General features: G+C 40.3%; 1 protein-coding gene across 1 annotated transcript in view; it reads right to left on the bottom strand.

The window, feature by feature from the left end:
• Nucleotides 1-16,849, bottom strand: part of Ranbp9 (RAN binding protein 9) — a 97,069-nt gene that overhangs the window by 70,495 nt on the left and 9,725 nt on the right. Inside the window, 1 exon segment of the mRNA XM_052728457.1 lies at nucleotides 6,735-6,846. Coding sequence (XP_052584417.1) covers nucleotides 6,735-6,846 — 112 coding nt within the window.

The raw sequence follows: 16,849 nt of genomic DNA, 5'->3' as shown, positions 1-16,849 counted from the left end.
ATGTGGTTTGGAGGTGGAAAGACTGTCAGATAAGCTTCCAAAGTAGCAATACTTAAGTCTAATCAATTCCAGGTCATAGTCTAGGTCCTAATTTTTCACTTTGTTTAATCACACTACTACCTATTTAGTTCTCTAAGTCAGAGACCTGGGAGTCACCATCCTTCCTTCTCTTCTCGGCTCTCTTGACCACTATTCACTTCTTAAATTTTGCAAGGTGTACTAGTCAAGTTTCTCTGGAGTCACAGAACTTATGAAATGAATCATTTAAGATATATAGAAAGGGGATTTACTGGGATGACTTATAGGCTGCAGTCCAGCTAATCCAACAATGGCTAGTGCTCAGTCCCATGAGGCTGGATGTCTCAGCTGGTCTTCTGTATATGCTGGAATCCCAAATGCTAGCCAAATCCAATGCCAGCAAAGGAATGGACGTGCTAGCAAGGTAAGGGCAAGCAGGCAAATCTTCTATGTCCTTCTATAGACTTCCAGCAGAAGGTATGGCCCAGATTAAAGGTATGTCTTCCTGCCTTAAAATCCAGACCAAAGGTGTGTGTCTTCAATCTCAAAGGTCCAGACTAAAAGTGGACTCACCCAGTTCAAACCAAACAGAAAACCTCTCACGGGTGTGTCCTCCAGATATAGTAAAATTGACAACCAAGAATGGCCATAACATGTCATAGGATATCCTGGTCAACACCACACAGCACATAAATGTATCACCTACAATGGCATGCAATGGTCGTCTGTGATGATCCTACTACAAAATCACAGAAGGACAAATTCCTAAGAACGTATTACTGTCACTGATAGATGTATGACTTGCAAACAACTTTACTAAAGCCCTACTATACAGATTAAAGCCTCAATATTGTGTTACAACTATTTTCATATGTTCCTTAACTTCAGAGAAGACTACTAATAACACAAATCCACCCATATCACTGCATTGCATTTAAAACTAGCACCTGAGAGGTAATATCAAGGCCTATTAGCATTAGATACTTCTCCATGGTCTTCTCTAGGCAACAATCACTATGCTGAGGCCCCTGCTCAACAGTAGCACAGCAGCAGAGGTACAGTGCTTGCTGGGTACCAGGCAGCTGTCACCAACAGCATCAATGAGTCATGAGTTGCCATGAACGGGACACTCTAATAAATGTATCAAATGCATTATTTAAGTTAGTCCCATGAGGTCAGCAGTACTGTTTCCTTTTCAGGACTGAGACTGAAATCGTTTACTGAAAGTACAAAATCACAGAGCCAGTGAATAGCAGAGGCAAGATTTAAATGTCCACTATGCTTCTTGACAAAAAGTAACCGGCTTGTAAAACAGGAATTTACCTTTAAAATCACACACCATCTAGAATAGGATACCCAAGAAGCTTGTCTACCACGGGGTGTAAAGGCGGCTGAAGAATAGAGGAGTCAGAACCAGGCATTTGCCTGTTTGCTCTTCTGCAGTGCTGGATGTTACGAAGTCTATCCTGATCACCATCGTCTTCCAACAACTAGTCTGCACTTCTTCAGTTTGTTCACCTGTGTTACTACTATACTATCTTACACTAGATTTCATTATTTATTACATGTCCATTTCTTCCCTTTCCTATAAATTTCTGGACAGTAGGGACAGGGCGATGTCTACAGCCCTGTCTTCATCCTTGTCAAGCCTTATTAGTCTTAATTCTTACCCCAGTTTGTGGTAATCAACACAGAAACTTCTTCCTCCCTTTTCATCCCTACTGCAATCTACTCCTCGGCCACACTCTTCCCAGCTACCTTGTACACCACCACCATTACACATGGTACTCTTTCCCTAGTTCCCAGTTGGTTCTGCTGAATATGGATATCCTCTCCCTTTCCTACTAACAATAAAGAAGATTCGCTATTACCTATAGAATTTAGAGTTGCCATCAGGTTTCTCTCATATCTAAGTCCATTCTTTCTTCTGTCTGTTTCCATTACAATCCCCTAAAGTCCCAGGAGCACTGAGTCATAATGACTCTGCCAAAGACCACGTGGATTCATACTCTACCCAAGACTACCTTAGTCATTAACCACCTTGTGGAATATTTTTCTCCAACAAAGCCTCTCAAATTCTTACTAATATTAAAGTGCTAGCATATACTACTTCCTTGATACATGGTTTTCTTGAGCCAGAATTACTTCAGTTCCCCCATTTATGATCTCAATCTTCATTCAATATAGACTGTCTTAGAGTTTTTTGCATGACTGCTCTGTTCTACCCCACTGTACTTGCTAAATACAGTTTCTACTGCATGTCAGAAAGCCCACTAGATAACCATGAATAAGTAAGACAACATGAATAGAGTAATGCTGCTTAGGTTCACAGAACTTCTAACCATGTACCCAATAGACATCTGTTAAGTTGCTAACCATGCTTCTCACTTACGTTACTTTCTCTTTGCTCACAGCTTCCTCTGTGAGCACTCATTTGTTGATAACAGCCAACAGGAACTAGGCTTCTAGTTTCGTTTTTTAAATCAGTGTAAACGAATGTGTCTACACATGGGTTTGTGCACTTGAGTCAATGCCTGAGCAGGCCAGAAGAGGGTGCTGATACCCATGGAGCTGGAGTTACAAGGCAGTTGTGAGCTACCCATTAGGGTACTCGAATTGAAGTGGGGTCCTCTGCAAGGGCAGCACATGTGCCTAACTGCTGAGCCACCTCTCCAGCCCCAGGCCTTCTGGTTTTTTCATCTTCTCAAAGCTAGATAGGAAACTTTCTTTTCTACTCTTCACAAAAAATAGCTTCTAAAGTTAATAAGCATAAAAGGAACACCTTGAGAGTATATTATTACCAGCAGGAAAACTGAGGAATAGAATACAGACTGAAGCACGTGCCAATTCTTCCAGAATCACTGTCAAACAGTGGTATCAATATTTTCTTTGAAGAGTTAAAAATATCATATGCATAATAAATTATAACTAAAAGTTCTCAAATAAAATGTTATTATCTCTCACAGTTTGAATTAACTGTTTCTCTGCTACCTCTGTGTCTATTAGCATGCATAATTTAAAGCTTGAATGAAATTCCTGAGCTGAAAGTACATTCAGAAAAAAATATTTTTACAAATTTTTTACCAGCCATTGATCAATATTAAACACACATATACCCCTTAATATGTCTCCTAAAAATACAGTCATGTACATAACACAATTTAATTTTTTGTTATGAAATCTGTTCAAATTTTATTTTTAAATTAATAAAAAATTGACAGGTTACTGCTCAGATAATTTGTCCTTATAAATTAATTTTCTGAATATGCATAAAATTATGCTCAATTTAAACAAAGCTAACTCAGAAAATTAACTATATTCTTTCATGTAGTAAAATTAATTTCCTTCAAGCCTTATTCTCTGGGCAGAAAAAAAAATACCCTGCACAGTCATGCTCCTAACTTTCTTTCCTCAGCAGACCTAGAAACGATGCCCAGGGCAGAGGCAACACAGCCTTTACACACACACACACACACACACACACACACACACACACACACACGGTACCTTTAACACCACACCTCCTGCTCTCTCTCACTCTGTCCAAAGAGGCAATCACAATAAACCCGTCATTTCATGAGTAAACTTGTCAATGACAATTTTTCTAGAAAACTAAGATCTTGGACTCAAATAATTTTACCTGTCCTTTTCTTAAACACAGTCTAAAGAAAACTCTTTAAAGTGAAATAAACAAACAGACAGGCAAACATCTCTCCAAGAAAACTGGGGAGTGGATAAGTGAACTAGTTTGCTCATCCATGCCATCAACAACAAAGGGGTCTGTTCTCCAATATATGCAGTAGCAGGACTGCATCTCATATGCATTATGCTAAGTTGAAGATGCCACCTTAAAGGACTACTTAAGCAGAATGATTCTGTTTATATACCATTTTAGAAATGGGGGAAGTAGAGACAAAAACCATTCAATTACTCACTTGAATGCACTTGAAACTGGAAATAATCCCTACCCTTAAATCAGTGGCACACAGACAACTGAGAGCATGTGCGTCATCATTAGCCTGATCAAAACGTAAAGGAGACAATATTCTTTTGGGAAAGAGGCAGTGACACACAAAGAAGATAGCCCGAAGCTAGGACTTTAAAAGCTGAATCAGTTGAAATGACAAATACGAAGAGGAAACAGGAAGCTAACTCTGGGGGAAAAGGAAAGGGAAAATATAAAGAACTAAAAAACCCTAAGCCCACATGTGCAAAAAGTGTCAAGAAAGTGTCGTAAAGATGAAGAGCAGATAAGAACTAAGAATCAGCCATTTGGAAAAACCAGACATCATTACAACAGTGAAAAACCATGAGAACACTGAGAACAAGGACAAAGTAATTATGGCATATGTTTATATATAAAAATGTCTCAGTGGTTTGTATACTTTACCAAAATAATTTTTAAAGAAGTGGAAAAAAATAACAACAAAAAAAAAATTAAAACCCTGACAATACAAGATGTGCCATTGAGGCAGATTAAGAGGAATATTCTCACTGTTGGTGGAAGTGCCAATTAGTCCAGCTTCTTTGCAAAAATAACCTCACAGTTCCTTATATAAAGCTAAAAATATGTTTTAACTACAATTTGGCAATCTTGTTCCTAGATATTTACCCAAGTGAAATGAAAACTTGCATTTACAGAAAAACTTGTACATATAAATGTTGATAATGGTTGTATTTATAATCATGAAAACCTAACCCTTGGGGAGTGGGTTAGCATATTTGTTTGATCTTCCATACCCTCAGCAATAAAAAGGGCTGTTCTCCCAAAATATGCAGCAGTAAGGATAGCTCTTGAATTCATTACATGTTATGCAGAGCAGATGCTGGCAGACTTCAGAAGGCTACATATTATGATTTCATCTATATGCCATTCTAGAAATGGCAAAAGATAGGCAGAAACCCCATCAGTGGTTGACAGGCTGGAGATAGGAAAGGGTCATCTACCAAGGGACAGAGAGTGAGGGAACTAATTTACACACTAGTTATAGTGGTTATGACTATACATATTTATAAAAACTCACAGAACTCTATACCAAAAGGGACCAGATTTACTATATGCAAAACACACATAATTTTAAACATAAAAGGGAAAGAACAGTGAGGAATCCTAGCTACATACAGGTAAGAATGAACAACTGCATAGGATCCAATCACACCATAAATGACTCTGGTAAAAAGTTTCATATTTTGGCCTCAAAGCATATGTTCCAGATGTTCTTAAGGAAGAGACAGAGCCAAGTCAGGTCTAAGGCACTGTTAACAGTTATAAACATGGAGCATCTGGGAGGTAATCACCAACTACCCAGGAACTCCAGAGATGAACTACCAAGACCCATCCAACTAAGGGAGATGCCGTGGAGACAACAAGGCAAAGATACAGACGGGAAATCCTCAAGTTTCTACCAACAGTGAAAACACTACCCCAACTGATTTTGAGAAAGGCATTTCAACAGGCTAAACTGAATGGCTGTGGAAAATCTCAGCAGATGTACCCGACTGCAGCTCAAGGGAACAAGTGAGACACAGCACTAGATTTAAGGCTCAGGGTACCTGCACCCAAGAAAATGTGAGGTGGAGACAGTTCACAGATGGAATACACAGAACGAAAGCTATAGAGAACCTGGGGATCACCACGAGCAATGCCAGCATTATGGAGCTGAGTAAGTTGAACAGACAACTACAGAGTTAGGCCAACGTGTCTCTCAGAAGCTTTCTCTTGGGAATCTCTGGTTTTATGTTTTGTTTGATGATGTTGGCAAAATAGGCAGTTAAAAAGCTGTCACTGTAGTAGCCCAAGCCTTCCCCTTCTCCTTTCAGTATTCCCAGCACTGATTATATTCAGCAAAGTGAAGAATAATGTACTGGACATGTCTGTTAATTAAACACAGGTACATCAACAAGAGGGATTCAAATACAGGTCAGCTTACCTGAAGAGCCCAAGATCTTGATGGCTAGAAAAAATGACCCTAAGTTGCTTAAAGGGCTTTCAAATATCCCAATGAAGTGTAAGAAAATACTGGGACTTTAGAGAATCAGTTCTTAACTAGGAATATGCACCAAAATTCCCCCATGGACCTTTCTCAAAATGCCTACATCTTTAACAAAGCTCTACTTCTGAAAATTCTAATTCAGAGTATTTTAGTTAAGGCCTAAACTATATTTTAAGAAATGGTTCTGACGTACACACATATCACACACATCAATTCTAAGACTAAGAGCAATAAACAAAAGCTGGTTCCACAATCAACCAGAGTCTTCACTCTGAAGCTCCCATACCATACACTAACCTCCTAGGAAGCTTCCTAATCAAGAACACACAAGCATCCATCTTCCAAGTATTAACTCAAACTCTAAACTCCACACCCTTTACAATACCTGCAAGTCACTTACTGGCTTTGGTTAACCAAGTGTTAGATCTAGCATCTTGGCAGAACTCAGAATAATGAGTCACTCTATTGCTTAAACCTCAACTCTCAGTTTTCATAATGAACCTGCCAGAAAGACTATTAAAATCATGAACTCAAGCTTTAGTTCAACTAGGACTTAACTAGAACCAGAATCAATCTGCTGTACTGTAATATTTAGAGTCTAGTTTTCCAAAACCAAGATTTAAAACTGCAACTTTCTAATAATATCACAAACATTTATGAATCATTTCAAATATAATTATCCAGGAACAGAAAATTGTCATGCCCACCAAAACTTACACTTACCCATCTCTTCCCTTACTGACAATTTTTACTTCAAAATAATAAATCCCGCAGGCTGCTGGTATGGGATGCGTGGCTCGGACAGATGCTGCGTCTTTGGGGGTTTTCCCATGACCTGCACGGGACACAAGAAGGAAAGAGCAAATGAGATTTTCTGCATTTTTTGGGGTTTTACCATGTCCTGCATGGGAAACAAGAAAGAAGGGCAATGACATTTCAAGTGAAAATCCTAAACAATTCAAGAAAATAATGCACTTGAATGAAACTTAATTTCAAATAAATAAAGAGGTAATGAAACATTTATCATCACAATGAATCCAATATGCAAAACAGCTGAAGCCAGCCAAAGACCTCTTTACACTAACTATCACTAGCTGAAGTAAGAGTTCAGAGTCTGAACACACTGAGTCTGGCAGGGGCCCTCAATAAAAACTAAAGTTTTGGATTTTTTTTTTTTAAAAAGATGTATTCTTACTGTATGTGTGTTTGCCTGCAACTATATGTGTATGCAACTGTGTGCCTGCTGTCCAGAGAGTGTTGGGTCCCTTGCAACTAGAGTCACAGGCTGTTGTGAGGTTGCCATGTGGGTGCTGGGAATAGAACCCAAATCCAGTACTACTGAGCCATCTCTCCAGTCCCCAAATTATAGTATTTTAAGGTAGGGTATATTTTTAAGTTATTCTGGATTGGAAGCACATGAGAAAAGGATCTTCTATCAGATCTAAATCTTCATTTAATTTCTAACAATCTATACATTCTTCTGCAAAATGAACCACTTTTTAAACTGGAGGTATTTATATGATGGTATAATTTTAAATAAACTACATTAATAGGTAGATCTCAAAGAATTTATAATTCTGTTGATATATTCTTATCATTATTTCTTAAAAAAAAAAGACCAACTCACAATTCTTCAACGATAATCTATTGATAAGCACAGCTTTGTAATTTTTTCCCCTTTTTTAGGAAAGGAAGTAACACAGTGCTATTGTTAACATTAGGGGCCATCTGTTGAGCACTGGCTTTTCAACTTTCTAAACTTGCCATTCCTGTACTCTAACACCACAGGTTTCCATCACTCACAATTACCTTACTTACTTTATCAATTACTAACTCCTTCCTCAAGATTTATATATCCTGAAAGCTACTCTGTGAACAAAATGAGCACGTGAAAATATGTCCATAAGATTACAAAGAAGCAGATAAAAAAATCGTCTCAGCAGTGGAGAGCACATAATCGTCCTTGCAGAGGACACATGGACTCACATGCAGATACCTACATACAGACACATACACATATACCTAACTAAAAACAAAAACCAAAAACCCAACAACTACAAGTGAATAGACAGAGTTGGCAATAGTCCATCAGAAATGCTCAGAATGTGAGTCCAATCTCCACTCTCAGAAGGACTGTTTGAGAAACAGTCTTGATCACTACAATGTTCTAGATAGGTACATGTCACTCAGTACAGTGGAGTTTTCGATCGCAAAGTCACCGTGGCTGCTCTAAAACTAAACACTTTCAAGTAAAAACTGTACCTTATGACCTACAATACAACACAAATGAGGTATGTGTCTTAGCATTCACTTTACCAAATTACTAACATACACCCTATCATTTAAATAGTTACATTCACACTTGAAATGCCAATTTAGTACGTGTTCACTGGCCCAGAAAAATCCGAATGAACCAAATGGCCTCAGTTCGGCTATTCCTTTCTTCCCCCTGGTGGTGCTGGTAGTGGCAGGAATCAAAGCGGGGCCTCCTGTAGCTAGAGTTTTCCTGCCTTGCCCACAGTCAGGACAAATCTGTCACCCGCCAGTCCCACAGCTGCTCAGACCTGACCAAGTAAACACAGAGACTTATATTGGTTACAAACTGTATGGCCGTGGCAGGCTTCTTGCTAACTGTTCTTACAGCTTAAATTAATCCATTTCTATAAATCTATACCTTGCCACGTGGCTCGTGGCTTACTGGCATCTTCAAATGCTGCTTGTCATGGCGGTGGCTGGCAGTGTCTCTCTCCGCTCAGCCTTCCACTTCCCAGCTTTATTCTCCTCCTTGTCCCGCCTATACTTCCTGCCTGGCCACTGGCCAATCAGTGATTTATTTATTGACCAATCAGCAACACACTTGACATACAGACCATCCCACAGCAGCCTCCCCTTCCCTTTCTATGACCAGGGCAAATGTTCTTATTACTGTATGCTTGTAGGATGTGTATGTATAAGGCAAGATGGATGTGCCACAACACTCAGGAGTCAGCTCTCTCCTTCCACTGTGGGTCCGAAGGACTGAACTCAGCTTACTGGACTTGCACTTATTTCACCAGGTCCACCACAAAAACTTCTGACAAAGGCAAAAGTAAGACTCAGCCCTGTGAGCACAGAGAACTATGAAGCTAGCTAGGAAGACAAAAAAAGAAGCAGCAAAATGCAGCCTCCCCCCACAGCCCAACAATGTTAACATATGTAGGTAACAGATTTACACTGAGCTGCAAGAAAAAAATAACTGCACAAATATGCAAAACAGTCACATGTATATGTGTGTTTATACTGTGCATGTGTGAAAGTGTGTGCACTCATGTGGAGGCCAGAGATCACCTTGGGTATTGTTCCAAAGATGCCATCAACCCTGATGAAAAAGAGACTCTCACTAGCCTAGAATTCAACAGAGCAGGATCTGCTGGTTGGCCAGGGATATGTCGATCTGCATCCCTGGGGCTGGGATCAGAAATGCACGCCACCACCCATACAGCTGGTGTTTTAAAATGGGGCCTAAGGATCACACTCAGGCCCTCATGCTCGTGTGGTGTGCACCTCACCAACTGAGCTGTCTTCCCAACCCCAGTATGGTAACTACTTAGTAAACACACATGAACCCAACTGTGGTGACAGGGAAATAGCTTTTCAGTAAAATAGACTCAACTAGTTAGACTACCTGATCATACAAAACTCATGCAAACTAAACTGCACATTTAGAAACTAGACAGTTAGAGTTGGGCCCTCTGCCTATGAGCTGTTGGCCAGGGAGGACTATATGGCCCCTAAAACAATACAGGCTATTTGCCATTGTTTTTGGTTGCCCACCAGAACTAGATGGTAAAGACCCTATATCCAAAGACAAGCTTTAGTTAGTATATAAAGAAACCATGTTGGAGCTGAGCTGGAAACTTCCTCCCTGATAATTAATGTTCACAGCGCCACAAGGTGCCATGCAGGCTGCTGGAGGAGAAGTCATCAACAATCTCACTCAACTGTGGACACTGTGTGCTATACTACTGGCCTGCCAGGAAAAGTTATGCCTACTGGTGCAATAAACAGTAAAGGCCACAACCACTCTGCTTGGGTTTGGGGTCAGCCCATATCTAGTTCTATAAACCTGGCCAAAAGCCCACAGCTGAGGTCACAGGCTCTAGTGGGGAAGCTACTACTATTGTTTTGTAAATGGACCATGATGTGCCTGTAAACTGGCTTCTAAACATTTATGTCTACGCCCAGACTAGTGCTGCTGTCAGCTTTGGTCAAAGAACTTTCTTTCCACAGTGGGTGGCAGTTACTGGTCCAAGTGTGAAGAATAAGTGACCGCTGAATGCTCATCTATAGTATCCTCTCCAAGGCTCAGGGGACATCACAGAAGAGACGTGAGGAGACTGTTAAGAGCTAAAGGATGGAGTGGAGTATTGTGGAATGCTGTCTTCCAAGCACGGCATAGCCAATACTTCTTGAACTCTCAACAGACAGGATTATTTGCACAAGCTTGGGTCTGTCAACACTGTGTTTCATGTGAAGGATCTACAGGTAGTTCATGGCTATTAGGTGAAGGAGAGACATTTTCTTTAGTGGTATAGCCACTGGTAAGCTGTTCTTGCCCCTGTAAATAACCCATCACCCAAGATCTGTAAGCAACCCTAATGAAACTGAGTTACACACACGCACGCACACACGCATGCACGGTGGTATGCACACACACAGACGCTCGCATGCACACAGTGGTAATAAAAAGGAGATTAGTTGAATAAAGACGGCGTTAGTGGGAGTAGGACAGGAGAAAAGAAAACCCTGACTGGAATTCTAAATCAATTATCTTATTATTGGGTTCTTAATATAAATAGTAAATTTTGGCAGTGACCAAAACATTTTAATTTACCAAAAATTTTATTCTAACAATGAATAATAAAGTTTCTGGTAGTAGCCACAACTTCTAGGAGTAATCTCAAGACAGACTTAAGAAATAATAGTTTACATATCTAGTACTATAGGAAAAGCACTGTTTTGAGTAGACTGTATCTAATAACTCATTTAATATTCAAAACAATCCAACGAAGGAAATCCTATATAGCCTCATTTCACAGCTAAGGAAACAAAGTGAGATAAACCATGTCCATTTTAGAACCCGGCTGATTGAGAATTCCAAGTCAGGATATGTGCTGCAATTTAAATTCAAGTAGCTTGATCCAGCAAGAGCTCTGACTACACATGAAAGATTTAGGGACACCAAGAATTCTGGGAATCACTCCATATTCATCCTTATCTATTCTTTCTATGTCAAGGCAGAAGAAAAAGAGAATACTGGAAGGCACACAACTTCTCACAGTGGTAGGTGCTTTTGTATGCAATTTTCTCATTCAACATCGGTGACAGGCATTTTCTAGCATCATTTTTTAAAATAAAACTTGCCAGGCGGTGGTGGCGCACGCCTTTAATCCCAGCACTTGGGAGGCAGAGCCAGGCGGATCTCTGTGAGTTCGAGGCCAGCCTGGGCTACCAAGTGAGTTCCAGGAAAGACGCAAAGCTACACAGAGAAACCCTGTCTCGAAAAAAAATAAAATAAAACTTTTACAGAGATGACATGATTTGTTGCAAATTGGTAGACTCATGTTAAATCCATGCAGATTAATGCTGTGGAGATGCTGGCCAGTTATGGGCTGGTGTATTCTCTGATGAAGTTCTTCACGGGGCACATGAGTAACTTCAAAAACGTGGGGCTGGTGTTTGTGAACAGCAAGAGAGATAGGACCAAAGCCACCCTGTGCATTCTCCAGGACACAGAGAAAAGCGACTGATGAACTGGACATGCAGGACCCAGAACAAAGTGATTGCTAAACTTTGCCAAAACAAGGCGGGATGGTCCTTCAGATGGTCCTGCTTCACAGAAGAAACTGCCAGACGTTCTGCAGGACACAGAAGAAAGTGACTGACGAACTTTACCATTATAGGTGGGACAGTCCTTCAAGTTTCCTGTTTCACTGAAAAGTCTGCCAGAGACTCTAGGCCTATAGGCTGAAGATGGATGCCCTAACACTACAGAAGAACTTTGGGTGACTGGCCAGGCAGCCAGTTGTCTTTGTCATTTCTAGAATTTTGGAAGTTGCTTACAATGCACTTACTGTTTAATGAGGTAATATTCTATCTTTCTGAGGTCTTTGATGAAGTTGAAGACTAAATAGCTATAATTATTGTTTTCCTTAACCATGATAAAAGGTAAATTAGATATGAAACTTCAGACTCACAAAAATAGAATAGATGATAGAGTATTTTCTTTAATTTTGCTAAATACAAACTGACTAGATATTATAACTATAATTCTTGCTTGGTAACTGTTTTGTTACATGTAATTTTACTGTATTAAAATGAAAACTTTCCTTTTTGATTAGACAGAAAAGGGGAAGTGCTGTGGGATGGTCTTTCTCTACACGTGAATATGTGTTGCTATCATTGGTTAATAAAGAAGCTGTTGGCCGGGCGGTGGTGGCGCACGCCTTTAATCCCAGCACTTGGGAGGCAGAGCCAGGCGGATCTCTGTGAGTTCGAGGCCAGCCTGGTCTCCAAAGCGAGTTCCAGGAAAGGCGCAAAGCTACACAGAGAAATCCTGTCTCGAAAAACCAAAAAAAAAAAAAAAATAAAAAAATAAAGAAGCTGTTATGCCCTATGGCAAGGCAGAATAGAGCCAGGTGGGGAATCCAAGCAAAGAGACAGGTAGAAGGAAGGCAGAGTCAGGAGATGCTGAGTGCTGCCTAGGGAGCAAGATGTAATGGAACACAGGTAACGCCACGAAGTCACGTGGTGATACATAGATTAATAGAAATGGGTTGAATTAAGTTGAAAGAGCTAGTAAATGATAAGCCTGCAGATACTTATAAAATAATTTCTCAGAGATTTATATTATTTACAAACTGTTTGGCCTATGGCAGGCTTCTTGCTAGCTAGCTCTTTCATCTTAAATTAACCCATTTCTATTAATCTATGTATCGCCACGTGTTCCGTGGCTTTACCTGCATCCCATTACATGTTGATCCTTGGATGGTGATTTGGCATCTCTCCTTACTCTCTTTTCACCTTTCACTCTCTCTCTTGGATTTTCCCGCCTGGCTCCACCCTGCCATAGGCCAACGCAGCTTTATTTATCAACCAATGAGAGCAACACATATTCACAGCGTACACAAAGACATCCCACAGCAAATTCCCAGCACAGAAACTAAAGATATAAACAAAGACAGACAGACATAAATATAATTTTGGAAAAAAAAATACTATCTCTTAGACAAGGCTGGTAATATCAGATGCATAGGGCCTACCTCTAACTATGCTCATCAGATGTAAATTATTTTAAAGTCTGTAGTTTTTAAGAACGAAAAGAGGGGGTAGGTGGAGCCAAGCCCAGAAGTACAGGTTTGTCATCCCACTGAAGCCAGAGGACAGAAATTCAGTGTCTGCTTGGGCTAGAAAATGAATTCCAGGTCAACCCAGTATACCTGGTGAGATCCTATATCAAACTAAAATGTAAAAGGAGGCTGGGGCTAGAGTGGCAGAATGCTTGCCTAACATATGCAAGAAGGCCCTAAATTTAATCCCCACTGGAGGATGAAATGGAGGTGGGGACCACAGAACCCCTCACTTTTTCTAAGAGTATAGATTCATGAAACTGACTTTAAAAGAGTTCTTTCAATGTCTGGGGCAGGGGTATGTCATGTATGTTGGCACACATGTCACAGGGCACCTAATGGAGAATCAGAGGACAACTTTGTAGAGTCCATTCTTTCCTCCCACTTCTGCATAGGTTCCCAGGATCACACTCAGGCCTTCAGGCTTCAGAGCAAGTGCCTTACCCACTGAGCCTTTGCACTGACCCACCCAAACTTTAACACTTTTTTTTTTTCCTGAGACAGAGTCTCACTATGTAGCTCTAGCTGTCTGTCCTGGATCTCACTATATAGACTCAAACTCAGAGATCTTCCTACTTCTGCCTCCCAAGTGCTGGGATTAAGATACATGTCACTATACCCTGCTAAGTTTAAATCTTTATAACTGCAAAGGCCTCAATGCTAATAAAATGTTTATAGCTCCAAAAGAAAATTAATATATTACTTAAAAGCTCTAAAGCCAGCAAGATTAGCTCTGTCAGATTGTACTCAAACAATCTTGTTGATTCCATTTAACTGAAATGGAAAAAGTTGAATACAGCCACTCCCACCTACTCGCCAATGTGCAGCCAGCCAGTCAATACCTTTCTGGAAATAGTAGGTCAGGCTTTCTTTTCCTTTTTTTTTTTAATTTTCTTATTTATTATGTATACAGCATGTATGACTGCAGACCAGAAGAGGGCACCAGATCTCACTACAGATGGTTGTGAGCCACAATGTGGTTGCTGGGAATTGAACTCAGGACCTCTGGAAGAGCAGTCAGTGCTCTTAACCTCTAAGCCATCTCTCCAACCCCTAACTCTCTCTTTTTTTTGTTTTTTTGTTTTTGTTTTGTTTTGTTTTGTTTTTTTTGTTTTTTGAGACAGGATTTCTCTGTGCAGCTTTGGCGCCTTTCTCGGAACTCACTCGGTAGCCCAGGCTGGCCTCTAACTCAGAGATCCACCTGCCTCTGCCTCCCGAGCACTGGGATTAAAGGTGTACACCACTACCGCCTGGTTTGGTCAGCCTTTCTTACACCATCCCTTAAGAGACACTACTGAAAATTTTCCTGCAAAACCTCCCCTATTAGCCTAGAAGACATACTAGCACTTATTTGTGATAATCATGAACCTTCTACTCCAACTTAAAGCACTCCTTCCTGGACCCACACTCTAACTTCTGGCCCCTGCAACTATTTCACCCCAGAAATACTAAATTCTAACCAGTACTGATCTACTACAACAAAATACATTCCTTAAATACAAATTAGCTCACTGGCATTTAAATATGGGAATGGTGCTAGCAAAATAAAGATGCCACTTGATCTATAACGTAGCTTTTCTCAATACAATGATCAATTTTAAAAGCTTAACAATATGCAAAGACCCTGAGAACAAACAGCTGGGATTCCTACACAAGTATGTATATCCCTATAGTACACAAAACCATCAGGGCAACAATGCAAAGCCACAGGCTAGAGGTGCTAATAAGGTTTCCTCTATGAGTGCAGATTCATGCATCTCACTTCCAGCAAACATGTATAAGAAGCTAACAGTATGAGAATTAGCATGAGAAAATTAGCCCACAATCCCACAGGATGTGACTTTTACCAACTAGAGTTCAGTATATAGTTTGCTTTGCCTTTACTTAGACTTCATTAGTTTTCAAAGTTACTGAGGTCAACACTTTACCCTCTTTCCTGCAGTTATTTCAAGCATCTGTTATCCAGTTAAGACTATTTTATCAAGCTGGGTGTGGTGGTAAACATCTGCAAAACCAGCACTTGGGAGGTAAAGACAGAGAATTATAGTTCAAAGTTGTTTTCAGCTACACATAGTGAGTTCAAGGCCAGCCTGGGGTACTACATAAGACCCTATCACAGTGGTTTTCCACCTTCCTAACGCTGCAACCCTTTAACACAGTTCCTTGTGTTATGGTGACCCTCAAGCATAAACTTACTTTCACTTGTTACTGCAAGTTTGCTACTGTTATGAATTGTAATGTAAATATCTGATATGCAGGATATCATAAAAAAAAAATCTGATATGCCACCCCTGTGAAAGGGTCGTTTGACCCCAAGGGTCACAACCCACAGGTTGAGAATCACTGCTCTATCAAAAAGAGCAGGAGAGAGGTGAACGGAGAGCAAGAAGTGAGGGGGGAAAGAAAATGAGAGAAGGTGGAAAGGACCTAGATTATTTTGTCAAGTTGGGCCCAGTAGCGCTGGCCTGCCACCCAGCTACCCAGGGTTCTGAAGGAGGAGGCTTGCAAAGTCAAGGACTACTTGCCAGCATGAATTGAGACTCTACGTAAAAAAAGAACCACATTCTGCATTCTACGCTGGGATTTTTGCCTGTCTCCTAAATGAATTTTTAACTTGAGTTCATTATGGTTTTTGGTTTACAAAGTTCTATGGTTTGCCTAAGACTATTTATCCACAACTACAGTACCACATAGAATATTTTCATTGTCCTAAAAATACCCTCCATGCTTTATATATTTGATCCCATTCTTTTGACAACACTCTTTTTTACTGTCTACAGTTATGCCCTTTCTACTTAGACCTTTTAGACAGGTTGCTTCCTCTTAGGAATATGTAGATCAAATTCATACATGTCCACATGGCCTGATGGCTTATTTCATTAGTGACTGATAATATCCCATGACATTAAACTTCTCACGGGTCTTGCTTGATCTTATCACCAATTACTTTAAGATATCTTGGTGGCTACCAGTTTTTAAAGTCCATGAATAAATTTGCTGCAAACATTGAAAGGCAGGGCAGGGGGAGCAGTTCAGAGTAGTCTTGCCTTGCATGCTCAATTTGAAGGGAGGGAATTAGTTCACATGCAAGTTTCTGTGAAGGTTTAAGTTTTCAGATGAGTTAGGTAAAAGTATGGTAAAAATACATTTGGCTGTGTCAAAAACTGGCAAAGTGGTCGTATCATTTTGCATCCCCCCACTAACAATAATTTGAGATTCTGCTACTAGGTATCCTCACCAATAACTGGCACACTGTCAGGCTTTGCTTTTAAAGAGGCTTTTCATTTCAATTAACTAGGTGTCAAGCACTTACACCCTAAGGAAGGAAGCCCAAGACCCAGGCTCAAGGGCTGCAGAGTCAGTCACACGCAACAGCGGCACAAACGTCAGGGGGGACTGAACTAGGCTTGCAGACCGTTAGAACTGTGACCACTGCAGTGCTCTGCTGCA

Source organism: Peromyscus californicus, unplaced genomic scaffold, assembly GCF_007827085.1.
Source record: "Peromyscus californicus insignis strain IS unplaced genomic scaffold, ASM782708v3 Scaffold_8__1_contigs__length_139910024, whole genome shotgun sequence".
Taxonomy (NCBI): domain Eukaryota; kingdom Metazoa; phylum Chordata; class Mammalia; order Rodentia; family Cricetidae; genus Peromyscus; species Peromyscus californicus.
Note: the sequence above shows the minus strand (reverse complement) of the source record. Positions and strands in the feature narration are given on the sequence as shown.